Below are 16,756 nucleotides of genomic sequence, written 5' to 3'. Positions count from 1 at the left end.
CAACTTGCTTCTTGGTCATGATGTTTGTGCAGGAATAGAAACCCTGACTAAGACAAGGCCTAAGGGTAACTGCTTCTCTGAGTTTTTCTTTCTCTTTTCTTGTGTGAACCCCCATGCAAGAGAAACTTAAAGTGTTACTTAAGCTGATCTGTCTTGTCTGTTGTTCAGACAGTGAACTTAACAGGACAGAGGACAAAGGTTTTCTTTTTTGGCAATAGAGCAGCTTTAGTGTTGTCCCTTCAGGGCTTATCATGTCATTTGTGGAGAGATGTGGGTCCCTTTCAGCACCATCAAGGGGCTTGGTGGCAGGGGGGTAAACCTGCCAACCAACCGGTAAACCGGGTATGGATGAAACAAAATGAAAAATTACAGGGACGATCTCTGTTTATAAGCTTTTTAAGTTTATAAGTTTATAAGTTCACCTTTGTGCTAAAGTCCAAAGTAAAGGAGACTTGGTGCCTGGTTTATTCTGGTTACCCAAGTTCATGCAATGATGGGGACACCCTGGCAGAGCATCAACTCTGACACAGGCCAAACTGTTGATCTGACAGCGGGCCCCTTCACAAGTTCCCCCAACTGAGTCAGGACTGACTACCAACACCGGGTTTTCCCCAGAATGCACGTGCATCTCATCCTGGAATAAGACAGGCTACAATCCCGACCCCGTCACAGGATCAAGTTAACTGTAACTCACACTTCCTCAACTCAGGGCAGGGCAGTAACGGGACATCCCTTCGCACCCGGCACTGGCCGGCTGTACCCAATGGAACGCACCTTGAGGTCGTCGGCCGCCTCCTGCAGCGGTCGCACCCGGTGAGTCCAGTGCTCCGAACGCTCGCAGATGGGGCACAGCAGGCTGAGGTCGTCGCCGCAGAAGGTGGTCAGCGGCTCGCGGTGCGCCGCACAGACGCCCTGCGGGACCGGAGAAGGCGGGTGCAGGCGCCGTGCCATTTCTGCCATTTTGGCGAGCGGGCGGTTGGGCCGTAGGTTCCTCTGCGCCGACAGCTCGCGGCACTCGGGGCACGCGTACGGGCCCTCGGGCTGGCCCCAGCAACGTCGGATGCACTCGCGGCAGAAGTTGTGGCCGCAGTCGGTCATCACCGGGTCGGTGAAATAATCCAGGCAGATGGCGCAGGTGGCCTCCTCCTGGAGGTTGGTGGACAAGTCTGGGGCGGCCATGGTGCTGGCGTCTGCGCCTGGATCGAGCTCTTCGTGGTGCACCGGGATCGGGCAACTCCGCCGCGAGAGCGCAGTGGGAACCGGCCAGGAGCAGGTAGCGGCACTCTCAGCCTCCTGGGTAGTGGGTACATCCGGCACTACGCTCTCACACTTCCGCCGGAAGAGAAACCACAGCGGAAGCAGGAAGCTAGTTTTTATTATTTTTTAGAACCCGTTTGTTCTTGGGTTGGCTGCTGTGTATCACACGGCCCGGGGGCGGAATCGAATTATAGTGCAAGAGATCGCATTTTCGCTGTGACAGGTCTCCACAGGTGGTGTCCCCGCACCCCAAGACCCGGATGCTGCAAACTTTGGCCATGGGTTCTGTAGCTAATCTCTCGTGCACTGTGTAAACCACTCTCCGGTCAATACAATGGCCAATGAGTTTAGGCAGGAAATTAGAAGGTGTGATGCCTGGAAAAGAGAGGGTCCAGGGTGGATGCCGAGATCGACACCGACGCAAGTTTGGCCTCAGAACGCTGATGGGGATAGCAGCAAAAACTGAGGACCAGGTAACCAGCCACGTGTGGCAGAACTTAGAATAACGGGATGATTGTGCACGAATCAGGAAACAGTCAAAGCTTATGGTGGTGACCGTCTGCGGCCACAACTTCTGCCGCGAGTGTATCTGACGTTGCTGGGGCCAGCAACTTAGAAAAGTTGTAGACAGCGAGTGCTAAACTAGAAAGCCAGGCACGGCTTCTCTCACGTAGGATTTCTCGTAGCGGCGGCTGAGCGCTTGAGCGGCCGTCTATAAGCAACTGTGGGTAGCGAGCCGGAACGCACTCCAGCCTGCGTCTGCAGCGGCTCGGGTCCAGCACTCCCGCGGCTGCTGAGTCAGGCAGCGGCCGGCCACGAGCCTCTGGCGTGGCCCGCAGGCGGGCAGCTTCTCAGAGCTGCACGAACCAAGCGCAGTTTTCGATCCAGAGCTGGGGCACGTAGGCCTGGCTTTCAGCCGGTGACTGCAGGTAAAGACCTAAAGCCATTCTCGAGCAGCAGATCGGAAGGGCCTGCAGAAGATGGAACCAATGGGGGCAGCCTCCTGAACTGAGCTGAGGGGGTGAAGTTAGCCACCATAGACACTTGCTGGGTCTGTGGAGCCTGCAGACGCACAAAAGAGCAAAAATGTTATCCCCGCAGCTGCTATGGGACTAAAAAGCCCCAAACTTCTGGACCGGTAAGGTATTAAGTTTGAAAACAATAAAAGAGGAAAGAGACTAAAATATAAAACATCGTAGACAAATAATAGTTTAAGTTGGTAAATCGAAGTTTTTAAGGAGATAGAAATTAAAGGGAAAAATATCTTCTATGTTAAAAATGGAAAGAACTCAGTGGCACAGGGCATCTAGAGTCTGTATAATTTTTGCTATAATTATCAGCATATAAATAATTTTTTTTCAATAACGATTACAAATTTTATATATCCTTTTTAAGACAGATCAAAAAGCAAATTTAGATAAGGAGAAGACTGGAAGATGTAGTTACAGGCCTTAGAAGAAAAATTAGAGAAAAATATAAATAAAAATTAGGAAAACTCTAAAGTAGTAGAGATTCAACGAGAAAGATATCTGAAAAATGAAGACAGGTCATAGAAGAGAAATTGGAAAGATTTATAAATAAAAATGAAAATACTAAGATAGTAGAGCTACAAGAAGAAAAAAATATAAAAAATGGAGATGGGTCTTAGGAGAAAAAATAGAAAAAAAATTATAATTAGAATTGAGAAAGATACTGAGATAGACAGGGGAAAGAAGGCTAAAACATTCAGTACCACCTTGGAACAAGACTGAAAAGGGCAGTCTACATCTGTTAAAAAACCTAAGATGATTTTCCCAGACTTGATAAAGGAATTGGGAGGAGATGAAAGAAATTCACAGGGTTTTCAAGAATTTGAATGGCAACTTCTAGAGGCATAGGATTTTAGAAAGCTTAAGGAATCAGTAATGAGCTATGGCTTACATTCACCATATGTAATAACTGGGCCACACAAAATCATATTAATTCCAAACAAATGGAGAGATTTGATGTCAGCCATCTTAACGCCTGGCCCTCAATTGCAATGGCTGAGGTGGAAAGATGGGGCTTCCATTGTGGGGCAGTGAAATAAGACTGGAGGTGTTGATAGTGTCAGCGATCAGTTACTAAGTGAAGGACTGTTCTGGATTGAGAGTACAAATTACCCTGACAATGAAGTCCTACCACGGTGCTTTACAACAGGGTGGAGTTCAGTCTTTTACAAAGGTGACCCAGGGCTCAGATGAATCTTTCACTGGCTTTTTACCAAGGTTAACTCTATCTCCAAATAGAGCAATATCAGATCCAACTGCTAGAGAGATTTTAATTGAATGTTTAGCTTTTAAAAATGCTAATGCTGAGTGCAAAAAGGCTACTGGACATATAAGGGCCAGATTTATACCTCTTTATAAATGAATGAAAACTGCGGATATAGAGTTTAATACTCAAATTCAGTTATGGTGGGACAAACTCAGCATACAAAGCCCGTGGCTGTGACTGTGAATAGTTCCTAAGGATAAATTCTTCTGTGATAATCCAGGGAAGAAGTCTCCTGTGCAGTGTAGAAGGTGTAGAAGGGATGGGTATAAGGCTCATGAATGTAGGCCATCCAAAGATACTCAAGGCAATTCCTTGATGTCAGTTGGAAAACAAAGAGGCTTTGCTCCCGGCTCTACAAAAACCAACATGAGCCATTCATTTCCTGTCCATCAAGGAAAGAGTATTCTGAAAAACATTCTAACCTGGTAGGCTTAAATCTAAGCCTGATAGGACAAGCACCTGTTCAAAACTTATGAAAGCCATTAACTATAGAGCTGCTCTTATGGGTAAAACAAGAGATTCTAAAGATACCAAAAATCAGATATTATAACAAACTACTATAAATGATAAGAGGCCAAAGTTAAAATCACAGTTGGGTAGACGAGCTCAAAGGATTAATGGACACAAAACCAGATGTTACTTTAATAGAAAAAAGTCCTAAAAGGTTTTAAGAAAAATCAATGTCAGATGTTTTAATTACGATAAATAAGGTCAAAAGGGATTATAGGCAAAGTGTTCCTAGAAACAATGTTTTTCTAGAGATAATAAAAAAAAAAGGCTCAGCCTTCTGAAATACACAAAAAATGTGGCAAAGGCTAACAGGACTAACGATGGTAGCTCAGAAAGAGACAGACAGGGTATCCCCTTGTTGGGGTACACTTAGGATCTGTCATTCCATCCCTTCATACGGCATGGATGGAAGTTTATATCACAGTTGGTCAGAGAATCCAAACCAACGTATAAAGACAGACGTCTTTCATTTCTTCAAAGAGCAAAGACTCATCTTTCACTGATTTGTGTGCACTTCACACTTTATGTTAACGTGGACATGTTGATTACCTTTGAAAAACCACCAGAAAAGCAGCCCTGACAAGATCCACCTTGAGGATTGTGAGAGGACTGAGACAGGCTGACTCCATGACAGGCTTCAAACTGGCAGTTCAGGAGACCAGGCCTAGATCTCTGTTTCCCAGAACTGGGCAAAAGTCAGTTACTGGAAAAACCTCCAAGCCTCAGTCAGCCAATCAGAAAGTGCCCCACCCTCAGTAGCTGCCCCCCACCTGGCCTGAGGCAAGGGCTATGGTCAGTAACAGTTTCCAGGCTTCCCCAGCAACAGTTTCCAGGCTTCCCCAGCAACAGTCAGCACCTACCCCGCCACCTCCTGCCCCAGCCCCCAGCCCCCAGTGGTGGTTCTGGAATGTCCCCAGATATAGAGCCAGTGAATTAAGATAAGGTTACCTACCCCTCCCTGGAATTTCCCCTGATGTGCTTAAATAGGGCCTGTGAGCTCACTTGGGCATCTCCATCTTCATAAACAGTAGACCCCAGCATGCGGGACTTCTGCAGAATAAAATACTCTGCTTTTGCATTTATTTGAGTCTGGGGTATCATTCTTCAGCGATTCATGGACAGTATTTATTCCAGCATCTTGCCTGATCCTACCTCAGACTCCCTCAATGATGTTTCCTCAAAAGTCTGCATCCAGGATAGCTTCAAAGAGAGCTACTTAACCCCAGTTGGTCAGCATCACAGACTGTTGAAGCCCTGAACTTTCGGCACATAGAGACAGGACAGCGACTGCTACTGCTTTCTTAGGATTTGACCATCTTCCCAGTTTTCTTGGTCCCCAAAAGGAAATTGCCCCAAATCAGCAGATGGCAATTTTAAGAAAGCGATCCCCCATTCCCAGAGGCAGGGTGGGTGATTGCTTTGGTAGTTGGATAAGTTATGGGTGTTTGCCATTTAAGGGATGTGGTTACAAGTAGTAATGGTCTTGGATCAGGGAGGAAACAATAATGGTTAGACTCAGAGATTTCTCTTTTTCTTTCCTCGATCCTTTCTCACCTATCTAGTGTTAAGAGGGAAAAGGGGGTGGGGGGATAGAGAAGTAATAGGAAAAAAGGGTGGAGTATTAAGTTCTACTTTTAGACCAAAGAGTATTAGCAAGCCAAAAATCTTACATTGGCATATATCTTTGTAATTTTTTTTTGATTTATTTACTTTAGGTGTGTGAGTACACTGTAGCTGTACAGATGGTTGTGAGCCTTCATGTGGTTGTTGGGAATTTTTAGGACCTCTGCTTGCTCCTGTCAACCTTGCTCACTCAGTCCCTGCTCACTCTGGCCTAAAGATTTATTATACATAAGTACAGTGTAGCTGACTTCAGACGCACCAGAAGAGGGTGTCAGATCTCATTATGGGTGGTTGTGAGCCACCATGTGGTTGCTGGGATTTGAACTCAGGACCTTTGGAAGAGCAGTCAGTGCTTTTACCCACTGAGCCATCTCTCCAGCCCTAAATCTTTTTATTTTAATGCAAAATTGAGGTTATATTTTGCTACAACGTACTATGTTTTCAACGCTTATTTGCTGCTGCAAATAATATTTGTACCAAGGTGATTATTAAAATGCGGTATAAAGTTCCCAGTCTCTTAAAAGCCACTATTACAAACAGCTTAGGATAATTAATACACGTTAATAGTCAATCAGATGTGTGGTCTTATAGGTACCAGTTTAGTTATTTTCAAAATGTTTTATTTAGTCTCCAGTAGATGTTTTCAAGACTAATAATCAAATAGTGAGTAGCTAGAAACAGACAATTTAGTTATAGATGGTTTTCAGAAACATCAGAGATCTACAGAATATGATATTTAAAGATGTTTTATTATTAAAAGGCTTTTTGGCAACAGAACCTGTCTTTCTACTTCAAAGAAAGTTGAGCATCAAAGAATCTCCCTATGGAGTTTGTTTCAAATGTGGCAAACTGCCACTGGGCAAGAAACTGTCCGTGCTTCAACTGCTGACTGAATGCTGTCCGGAATGGACAAACTGGGATGCAGGGAACTCAACTGCCGGGCTTTGCAAGAACAAGGTAGCTAAGTCCTTCATCATTCCTGCTGCACAGAAAAGTCTGTCAGGTCTACTGGGCCAGAGGGCTGAAGACTGAAGTTCTACCGTTATACAGGAGTTCTGGGGGGCTGTCAAAGCAGCTAGCCTGTCATGTCTACAGTTTTGGAAGCCGTGCTGCCTGCACTTTCTACATATTCAGGTGATAGATTTATTCCTTCTCAGGTCCCTGGAGTTGAAGACTAGGCAGTTATAGTCTCACACTTAAGCCTAAATTGTTTAGGATTTTAAGTTGGCAATGAGAATACAATAGAAGTTACAATAGAAGCTGATTTAGGTACAGAATTAACTCACCAACATAGGGTAGGTAACAATCTGTTCTCCAAGGTTACGAAAACATACGGGCTGAGCACTATAATGGTTATTGCATATAGCTTATTTTGTAAGAAAAGGAGCCTTTTATTGGACTAAAAGGGGGAAATGTAGAGAGAAACTCTTGTTCACTGTGTAAAAGCATTCACCTGTCAATAAAAGGCTGATTGGCCAATGAGCTGAGGCAGGAAATTAGATGGGACATCAGACAGAGCAGGAGGAGGGGGATGCTGGGATAGAGACGGGTGGAAGATTGGCCCCCAAATGCTGATATGTACAAAACCTGAGCAAAACCTGAGGACCAGGTTATCAACCATGTGGCAGACCTTAGAGTAACGGGAAGATTAGCTTATGAGCTAGTTAAGGAACAGCCAGGGTTTATGGCCTAGGTATCTGTAAATATATCTGAGTCTCAGCGTTATCCTAGGAGCAGGGGCTGTGAGAATAGACACAAGCATGCACAAGTGCGTAACTCCAGGGCTCAGAAAAGGATGCAGGGTACTACTGATGGGCAGGATGACCTCAAGGACATGGAAAACCCTGAGAGTGGTGGCCAAGGGAGTTGGTGGTTTCCCTCTGCACTTTTACTCTGAGTCTATAGCCTGCAGCACCTGTTGTTGCTCAGAGCCTCCAGCACGTCTGTGGTTGACTGACCCCAATGGGAGACAAGATACATGTCACACCATGGGCACAGAAGGGTCACAGTGGAAACGTGTGCTATGCCAGTTCACCGTCTCACCTGAGTCCTGGCATGCTAGAAACTTTTAACAGGAAGCGTGAGGGGTTCCTGGGGAAGGGTGTTAGGAAAGGATATGTGAAGGAAGGGGAGAGGACCCCTCAGTTATCTTAAGAGGGCTGGAGTGGGTGGGGCCTCACTTTCTCTGCCAAGGACTAATGGCCAGGGAAGGGTATCAGGAACCAAGAGATTAACAAACTTGGGAGAGGGAGAAAGCTAGCGAAACAGGAGACCAGCTTGCCTGGTGAGCAGGTATGTATTTAGAATTGAGTCCACTCTGAGATAAGCAGGACCCTTTCCAAAGTTCCCCCATTTAGCATCTTATCTGTAGTCGGTCTCACTTGAGCATTTGAATCTTGACTGTATTTCGGTTAGTTGCCCTGCCAGCACAGGTATTAACTCTTAGTGCCCCAGAGAAGCCTGGGTAGGTGGCCACGGTGGTGAAGCACCCTGCCTTCTGGAGAACCGTGGCATACCCAGTGTCTACCCGGCCTCAAGCCTCTATCCCTTCACCCACATGGTCACTGTGGAGATGACCATCTGGCCCGACTTGGGAGCCCCCAAGCAGAAGAATGGCAGCAGCGGCCCAGGGAAGGCAGCCTGGGAGAAGCTGTGTAAGTGGGACCCGTCGTTCACACTGTAGAAGGACACCTCTCCAGCCTGGAAGTCCAGGAAGATTCCCATGTGGCTGGGAGGCTCTGTGAGAGTGACTAGAGTGGAATTGGGTAACAGGGACAGCTGTTTCTTCCCCTTGGACAGCTGCACTACCCAGAAGCCGTTTTCTGGGGACTTAAGCACCCTGTCCTTCCGACTCACATTGTCCCTGCACACCCCCAGGGCCCAGAGTGCATCCCCGGTGAGATTCATGCCCACTTCCCAGTAGTGCCTTCCAGAGGAAAAGCTCTTCTGCCCCACAGCGCACGGGTAGGCCACGAACCGGTCCTTACTGTAGGGGGCGCTGCCCTCGGGTGGTGGGCTCAGGTACCGCCTCTGGCGACTCTCGTAGAGGAGGAGATAGGGGTATGCTGAGCTGGGGTCAGGCATCACATCCTCTGCAGAGGGCCAGGTAGACAGAGAAGTAGGGGTCACTCAAGGTGAATGGGGCAGAACCCTCAGGATGGGCGGGGTGCGACAGACTCGGTGGCCAAATGGCTCTTTTCCATATCCACCCAAAAGCCTCCCCTCCACCAGTTCCAACCGCTTGGGGTTACCTAAGGGTTCTACACTACAAGTCCCTGTGGATATTGATGATGGTGAGTCACCAGGGCTAAATGGGGGCAAACTTACTTCAGCAGTCAGACTTAGAAAGATGGTGAGTTACAGTTTGAGACACTAATTTCTAGTTGGAAGCTCTGGTCGTGGGTGGCATCTGGGTAAGGCAGAGCAGTGCCCAGACAACTGGGGTCCTTGGAGACCGGGGTCTCCACTTACCTTGGAAGCTTTTGAGCACCTCTATCTGTCCTGGAACTCTGCACACGGTCTTGATAGCCGCGGGGAGGACCACCTCTGGGTACTGCACGCTGAGGCTCTCCTTCCTCCAGGGAATACAGACTCATGTCCCCTCTGCCTCTCCTTGTGCTCTGCCCTCCCCCACGTCCCCCACTACCTCTATTGAGGGTGACAGTACCTGCTCAAGGTGTCCTTCACATCCTGCAATAACAGAGAGGAGAGTTCAGAGCTGGTCCTGCTTGTTGGTGTCAAAGCTACCTCTGTTGCCCGCTACTTTGGGACATGTCCTCAGCTGGACAGTCCCTTGTCAGATAACAACTTTGTACTCTTCCTGGAGGCTTCCCTTTCACTCCTGCCTGGCAGACCCTAAGCATTTCCCTCAGTCCACGGTCGCAAGCCTGAGGTCTGGTCAGCGGAGAGGAGGCCAAGTCCTGGGAACCATGATCAGCACTTACAGTAATGGAGACAGGGCAGAACCCCTGCTAAGCCAGCACTATCACTGAGCCACACCGCCCTGCTCTTTCCCCACGCCTCCTCCCTGGAATCCAGTAAACCCTGAGTCAGAAGTCCTTCACATACCGTGCTTTTGTGTGTGTGTGTGTATTATGATGCTGTTTATGAGTCTGGCACACAGAATGCTAACATAATAGAACAGAGCCATCTCTAACAGTGGAGCATGGCGAGCTTGTGCTCACAAATCATTAAGCAACTTTGGCACTTGAGTCTCTCAGAGCTTCACTTAAAGGAGGCTGGGCCCCTCCCTGCTAAGCAAGCACTCTACTGCTGGCTGATCAAGCTTCTCTGAAGCAAAAGAACTCTGCTAACCTCACTGCTCCTTGTGCACACCCGCAGAGCACCTCACAGTAGCTTTGATAGCCAAGACAGTCACTGGTGATAACACGCAGCATAGATACTGAACAAAGGGATGCCTCCCTCCCTTCCGGCCCAGATGGATTTTATCATATTCCTCAGAATAGCATGCAGTTTAAAACTTGATGCTTGTTTACGTCTGGATTTCCCCCTTTGATATTTTCAGGTTGAGCATAAATGAAGCCATCTGGGGATTAAACTGGATAAGGAGGGAGCAGTTTTCTCCTCTGCAGAACTCTGGTAGCTGCAGATCCAGTTAGGATGCATAGAACAAGGGGGCAAATGAAAGGTCATCAGAGAACACAGTGGGCATGGATGGGGGAGAGAGAGGGGCTGGGGGTGACAGCCTAGGGTCCCTGGAGATTTTCTAGAAGCCAGAATCTACAGAAGCACCCTTAACACCCTGGCCTAGAAAACTACAACGATCCACCTGCCTTGGCTAGCTATGTTAGGTTCCCAGCAACATCAGGTTGGAGTTTAATTCCTAGAGTCACGGTATTGAGCAGTCAGAGTGTGGGAGGGCCCTTAAGAGGTAATTAGGCCACAGGCCCTCCATGGTGAACGGAGATGAGAAAGGGTGTTGAAGTCAGTCTACCCTTGTTCACTCTGGCAGGTGTTGGCAGGCTGTTACGTCATGTCATGTCATGTCATGTCATGTCATGTCATGTCATGTTATGTCATGAGCAGAAGCGGAGCCGTGGGTGGTAGCATGCTCTTGGACTTCCAGAACCCTGGGCTAAAACCACTTTTTAAGAAAGTATTTGTTGTCTCTCCCTTTGTGTGTGTGTGTGTGTGTGTGTGTGTGTGTGTGTGTGTGTACTGTGGACAATGTGGACTGTTTGCTGTGAGGCACCGTGAGGCGCTGGGACAGGACGGGACAGGACGGGCCAGTGACCTTCAAATATCAGCCCAGCCTCATCCTTTCTGTCAGGCTGTGTTTGTTCCGCAAGCCCCTGGGCTGAGTGCACATCTTCAGGCCACACCCTACCTCGTGGTGTACCCACGGGTTTGTGGCAACACAGAAAATCCCAAAGACAGGAATGCCTCAGCATTCTCTGGCCTCACCTGCAGCATCTGGAGGGGCTCCTGCTGGCTCCGCTCCTCCAGCTGCAACAGGATCAGGTCCAGGGAGCGGCTTTGGTGGTCCAGGGAGGCCTTGCTGTCCTGCAGCTTCCCTAAGGTGTCTTCTTCCTCCTTCTTCAGGACCTGGAGGATCCTCCGTTCTTCTTCCACCAGAAACAAGACCACCTTCTGAAACTCCTCCAGGATGCGTTCTCTCCGCTCTTTCACTCTCTCCTGTCGAAATGGAATGGGGGAACCCCAAACTGACTATGAGATGGATTCAGAAAGGATGGATTTCCTTCAAGGTTGCCACACAGCAATTCTGGGACAACTGGTGACCTAGAATTCTTAGGAAAAGTTGGGGAAGCCAGACTTTTGACCAAGACTCTCCACACCATCCCTATTGCACCCTAACAGGCCTTGAGTAATAACACCCATACATTCAAATGTCCATGTGTCCTGTGTCAGTGGGTTTAGAACATGCAACCTCAAAGAAAGACACAGGCATGATTCATAAAAAAGGATGGGGGCTCCTAATGACCAGGCTAAAATGATTCTGGAGTTACCCATGTCCCTAAAGCTGTTGTTCAAAAATAGTAGGAAATCAAGAGTTTCAAAGACAACAGACAAACTTCTTAAATACCTGCCCCTCATGTTTTATGTACTTGTTTATCTTTCCTTCCTTCCCTCTGAGAGAGGCTTTCCCCACATAGCTCTGGGTATTCTGGGACTGGTTACGTAGTTCAGGTTGACTCTGGACTAACAGATCTTGCTTTTGCCTCCTTGAGTTCTGGGATTCCAAATAAGCACTAACAAAGTTACATCCCCCAGACCCGAGCAGGCCATTTCCCGTGAAGAGGAGGAAGTCAGCCTTTGCCCAACGGCACCGAAGATTATCTATGGTTAACAAACTCATGTCTTCCTGATCCCGCTTTACAAGGAAGATAACTTTGAAATGAAAGGATCACCTGCAGCCTTTCTCAGTTTTTTAAATCAAAGATACAGCCCACATCTATGTTATGGAAGCCTGGATTCTAGAGTGAAGAAATAGAGCTATTTAAGATCTGAATAACAAGAGTCTTTTAAAGCGGGGCTGGAGAGATGGCTTAGCAGTTAAGGGCAGTACCTGCTCTTCTAGAGGATCAGGGCGCCTATACATATGCCTCACATCCTTCCTAAGCCATAGTTCCAGGTGATCTGATGCCCTCTTATGGCCTTGCTGGACATTGCATACACATTATTCATATATACATGCAGGCAAATACCAATACACATAAAATGAGGATAATTTTATTTATTTTTTTATTATACATAAATACACTGTAGCTGACTTCAGACACATCAAAAGAGGGCATCAGATCTCTTTACAGGTGGTTGTGAGCCATCATGTGGTTGCTGGGATTCGGAACTCAGGACCTTTGGAAGAGCAGTCAAGTGCTCTTACCTGCTGAGTCATCTTACCAACCCGAGGATAATTTTTTAAAAACAATTGTTTGAACCATCCAGGTGCAGTAGTGACTGCCAGTACACATAGCTATTGGGGAGGCAGAGGCAGGAGGATTACTTAAGCTAACCTGAATTTATGAGCACCCGTAAAAAAAAAATTTTTAATGCAGTGTTATTTTGTCCTCTGACAAACCTCAGGTGTTATAGCAGGCTTCACCTGAGACTCACTTTAAAAATCCTTCTCACCTGTTGTGTTGGCTCAATTTGCAGGTCAAGCACCGGACCTGCAGAGTACAGGAACCTTTTTCCTCCTTGAAGCCCTGAAAGGCACTTTCCTGTCACAGATGAGGATGGGTATAGGCACACAGGGTGGAAAAGCAGCCACTGGGCACCTACCTGCCACTCAGTTAAGGTCTGTTCCTCCTTGGCTTGCAGTGTCTCTGTCTTCATCATCTCCTCCCGTAGATATTTTATGTCCTCCTCCAACTTGAGCTGGACACACAAACAGGCCTCCGGTCAGCAGACCCCACCTCTGCCCACATCTGGAGTGCAGTCTCTGCAGATGTACTGACCCCAGAGATCCTCCTACAGACAGGGTGGTCTAGCTTCCCATTCCAGCAGCCAGGAAATGAGCCTCTCTTGACCTGGGCTTTGGAGGTTAGCTCCTGGTGATGTATGTACACTGTGTTGGTAAACTGTCTATGCTGCTTGAACTCACTGAGAAGCTGGCTCTGGAAGCAGGGTTAGCCCCACCCACACACACTCACATCTATTTTACACCCAGGCATGTTTGTCGAAAGTGCCCTTGAAAGCCCCTTGTCCTGAGATTGGCTTCTCCCCTAACTCTGATGTAACAGGTAGGAGTAAAAAACCAACAGCAAAATAGCCCAAGAGAAAAAATGTTGTGTGCTTAGAAACAACTATAAGACAAGCCACTCCCGGGGCTGGTGAGATGGCTCAGTGGGTTGAGAGCACCAACTGCTCTTCTGAAGGTCCTGAGTTCAGATCCCAGCAACCATGTGGGTCACAGCCATCTGTAAGGAGATCTCTCTTTTCTGGCGTGTCTGAAGACAGCTACAGTGTACTTACATATAATAAATAAATAATTTTTAAAAAAGACAAGCCACTCCCAACAGAGGTTACTATTGTTTATCCTGTGATGTAAAAATGTATCTAGTGTTAAAGAGAAGCCAGAATTTCAGTCATCAGAAGCACATTGAGAGAGAGAGAGAGAGGGAGGGAGGGGGGGAGGGAGAGAGAGAGAGAGAGAGAGGGAGAGAGGGAGAGAGAGAGAGAGAGCTCTGTTAGCCAAGCCAAGCCAAGCCAAGCCAAACCAAAAAGCCTCTGCAGCTGACTGCTTCAACTTCCCTAGTCAATTCTGCTGACCCTTATTCGATGATGTTGCCTTTTCTCTCTTGACCAGGCTCCTCCCTCAATTGTTTCTGCTGGACTTTGTAAACTCATTTGATGACACTTTGCCATCTGTGTACTGTTTGTATCTGCTACTCATTATGGGTTCTTACCTTTGCCTGCCACTCGTTAGTTAATAAACGTGGCTACTATAGACCATCCCTGGGAACATGTGGATGAGTCACACACCTATTTTGTTTTGGAGGCAAAGGATACTTCCTCCTGTTGTGGCTGTCTCTAGACACGCGCACACACACACACACACACACACACACCCGCCACTCTGTTAGTACCAGTGCTCTTATTATGAAATGAAATGAAGGTTTACATTGAGGCCAACTTGCCTGAACTTCCACTCCCCCTCCTGGACTTGCAACCCCTGACCCTGGGTTCACCTTATACTCCCTTGCAGCCTCATCCAGAGGCAGCACCCTGTGCATCCGGTGCTCCTGGGCCTCCCTGCAGACCACACAAATGGGGCTCTGGTCATCCTGGCAGAACAGCTTAAGGGGTTCTTGGTGTGCTTGGCACAGGTCTCGCTTCTGCAGCCCAGGGTGCTGGCGGGCCATCTCAGCCACTTTTGTCAGGAGGCGGTTGGGCCTCAGGTTCCTCTGAGGGGACATCTCCCTGCACTCGGGGCAGGGGAAGGACCCCTTCTGCTTCTTCTTCCCTTTCTTGACCTTCCCCTTCTCCCAGCTCATCTGGATGCACTCTCTGCAGAAGTTGTGGCCACAGGCAGTCATCACAGGATCAGTAAAGTAGTCAAGGCAGATGGAACATGTGGCCTCCTCTTGCAACCGTCTGGCAAGCTCCACCGCATCCATGGCTCCTGGGGAGAAACAAGGGGAGCGCTTCCACTGTAAGCCCTTGGCGAGCAGAATCCCAGAATGGCGCCTTGCTCAACTCCCCTGGGGCCCCTGTACAGCATAGCACGAGTGCCTCCTCTGCTGATCCACAGATGGGAACAAAAGCTGCTGTCCAAATGTGGAATACAAAGGCACTGACCAAATGCTAGCCAGAGCCCTGAACCTCAGCTGCTGAGCTGGGCTTGGCGTCTGGGCCAGCTTAGTTAGGAGCTCCCTCCCGGGCCTTTAGGGACTCCCAGCTGTTCTGCTGTGTTTGCTGTCAAGTCCTATGTCTGCCCTGGAGCGGCATCTCTACCCCAAAAGGCTGCAATAGTCAAGTGTCAGAACGATGTCTTTAACTCACCCCTGGTAAAACAAAGAAACTTAGAAAGGAATAGAAATCCTTTCAGTTAAGGTGCAATGCAGAAAAGATACAACAAAACACAGATACAGGGGTTCCATATAGACACATGGACACACCAACACATTCATACACAAATACAGGGCCTGCATGTAGACATGCAGATACATATACAAGCTTGCACATGGGTAAAAACGTTTGTAATTACACATGCACACATTCACACAGAAAACGTGCAAGCCCACTTACACACCATAGCAAACACAGGCATGTCATGGATGCACTCTGAAGGCACATACAGCATGCACATGTGCACAAGAACACATATGCATGCATCCCTCAAGTCTAAGTCCTGCTAACCCAGGCGGTGGAGACCCTGAACTGCCCCTAATTCTGTTTCCCAAGGTCCTTTTTGAGAATTTGGGAATGATGAGGTCGACTCTCAGTGCTCCCCATCTTGTTTTCTCTTCTGAATCCTGAAAGCCAAGGCATCTTTGGATATTCCAGAGTGGCTGCCATGTTAATTTCATCTGAACTTTCTATGAGTAGAGCACAGGGCATTAGCTTCTCCCGAACCAATCTCAAGAGTCTCACCACTGCCCACCTTGTCAGAACCAGGGCCAAAAGGGCAAGGTTGTCTGGCTTCCCTAGAGCAGAGACAGACATCAGGGTTCTTGGGTCATCTAAGGTCAATGAGGGCTCATCCAGGAGACCGACGTAACCAGAGTGGTCCACGGTTTGAAGCTTATGGTTTGACTTTGGTGGGGACAGGAGAAGGGGCCCCCAGAATCTCGACCCAGACAGTGAGTGAGCGAATTCTCTGGACGGTGGTTACTCACAAGGAAGGAGCCTTGCACTGCGCCAGGTGCCAGGGCCAAGTGCGCCGCGTGGGGGAAAGGCTGGGTTTATGCTACAGCACTGGGGAAAACCAGGACCTGGGCAGAGGGGCATTGTGGCGTCAACTCACGCAGGCAGGTTGCTTGGCAGAGATGCCGTGGGGGCGGGGCTGAGGCTGCTACACCGAAGGGAGGAGGCGGGGCCTCGTTGCTTAGGGTGGAGCCAGGGAGAAGGGGGCAGTGACAGAAATATGGCTTCGCTAGACCATATTTGTGGGACCAATAGATCAACAGGGCAAAGAGATTAGGTGGAGACTTGGTGACTCAGGTGGGGAATGCAGGGGAAATGTGGTCAGGTTTGCATCGATTGAGGCTAGGAAAATGAAAAGGGGGCAATTTAGAAATTAGGAACTCAAAGTTGGGAGGTGGTGATCCATGCCTTTAATTCCAGCACTCGAGAGGTGGAGGCAGAGGCAGGCTCATCTCTGAGTTTGAGGCTAGAGGGAGTTCCAGGACAGCCAAGGCTACACAAACAGTCTTTAGACTCATCCCCCCCATCCTTCCCCCCTCTACCTCCTCCCTGGGCTTGGAGACATAATGGGCTTCAAAATTTTTCAGTTGCATACTTATATGCACACCCTAGGAGTAATTAATGTATTTAACATTGGCATTAATGAGTGATTCCACTACAAAGGAGAGGTAAAGTTTTCTGTGTTAACCTCACAGGCTTATTCAGGCTATTCCCCTCAGCC

At 48.1% G+C, this 16,756-nt stretch overlaps 2 protein-coding genes across 4 annotated transcripts in view; both read right to left on the bottom strand.

The window, feature by feature from the left end:
* Positions 1-1,326, bottom strand: part of Trim11 (tripartite motif containing 11) — a 13,816-nt gene extending 12,490 nt beyond the window's left edge. The window contains exon 1 of one of the 2 annotated variants that reach the window (XM_021178323.2): positions 775-1,326. In XM_021178323.2, coding sequence (XP_021033982.1) covers positions 775-1,179 — 405 coding nt within the window. In that variant the 5' untranslated portion in view covers positions 1,180-1,326. The remainder of the gene's footprint in view (positions 1-774) is intronic. The other variant, XM_021178324.2, reaches the window with a different exon arrangement.
* Positions 1,327-8,069: 6,743 nt separating this feature from the next.
* On the bottom strand, positions 8,070-16,114 carry Trim17 (tripartite motif containing 17). Of its 2 annotated transcripts, none has more exons than XM_021178321.2 (7): positions 16,008-16,114; positions 14,358-14,791; positions 12,949-13,044; positions 11,110-11,340; positions 9,353-9,375; positions 9,157-9,260; positions 8,070-8,777 (listed from the first exon to the last, which is right to left on the bottom strand). In XM_021178321.2, exons 2-7 carry the CDS (start codon positions 14,784-14,786, stop codon positions 8,227-8,229), a joined length of 1,434 nt encoding a protein of 477 aa, XP_021033980.1. In that variant the 5' UTR covers positions 14,787-14,791; positions 16,008-16,114; the 3' UTR covers positions 8,070-8,226. The 2 variants fall into 2 exon arrangements, with proteins under 2 accessions (XP_021033980.1, XP_021033981.1); XM_021178322.2 differs by lacking the exon at positions 16,008-16,114 and adding an exon at positions 15,773-15,980.
* Between the last annotated feature and the right edge of the window lie 642 nt (positions 16,115-16,756).

Source organism: Mus caroli, chromosome 11 (genome assembly GCF_900094665.2).
Source record: "Mus caroli chromosome 11, CAROLI_EIJ_v1.1, whole genome shotgun sequence".
Taxonomy (NCBI): domain Eukaryota; kingdom Metazoa; phylum Chordata; class Mammalia; order Rodentia; family Muridae; genus Mus; species Mus caroli.
Note: the sequence above shows the minus strand (reverse complement) of the source record. Positions and strands in the feature narration are given on the sequence as shown.

What these genes read in the sequence shown, in the direction of transcription:
- Trim17 (XM_021178321.2), bottom strand. Translation starts at nt 14,786, where the DNA reads ATGGATGCGGTGGAGCTTGCCAGACGGTTGCAAGAGGAGGCCACATGT. An exon ending in AGGCTGCAAGGGAGTATAAG is followed by an intron (nt 13,045 to 14,357) that starts GTGAACCCAGGG and finishes TTGTGTGTCCAG; the next exon opens with CTCAAGTTGGAGGAGGACAT. An exon ending in AGCCCCTCCAGATGCTGCAG is followed by an intron (nt 9,376 to 11,109) that starts GTGAGGCCAGAG and finishes CTGTTATTGCAG; the next exon opens with GATGTGAAGGACACCTTGAG.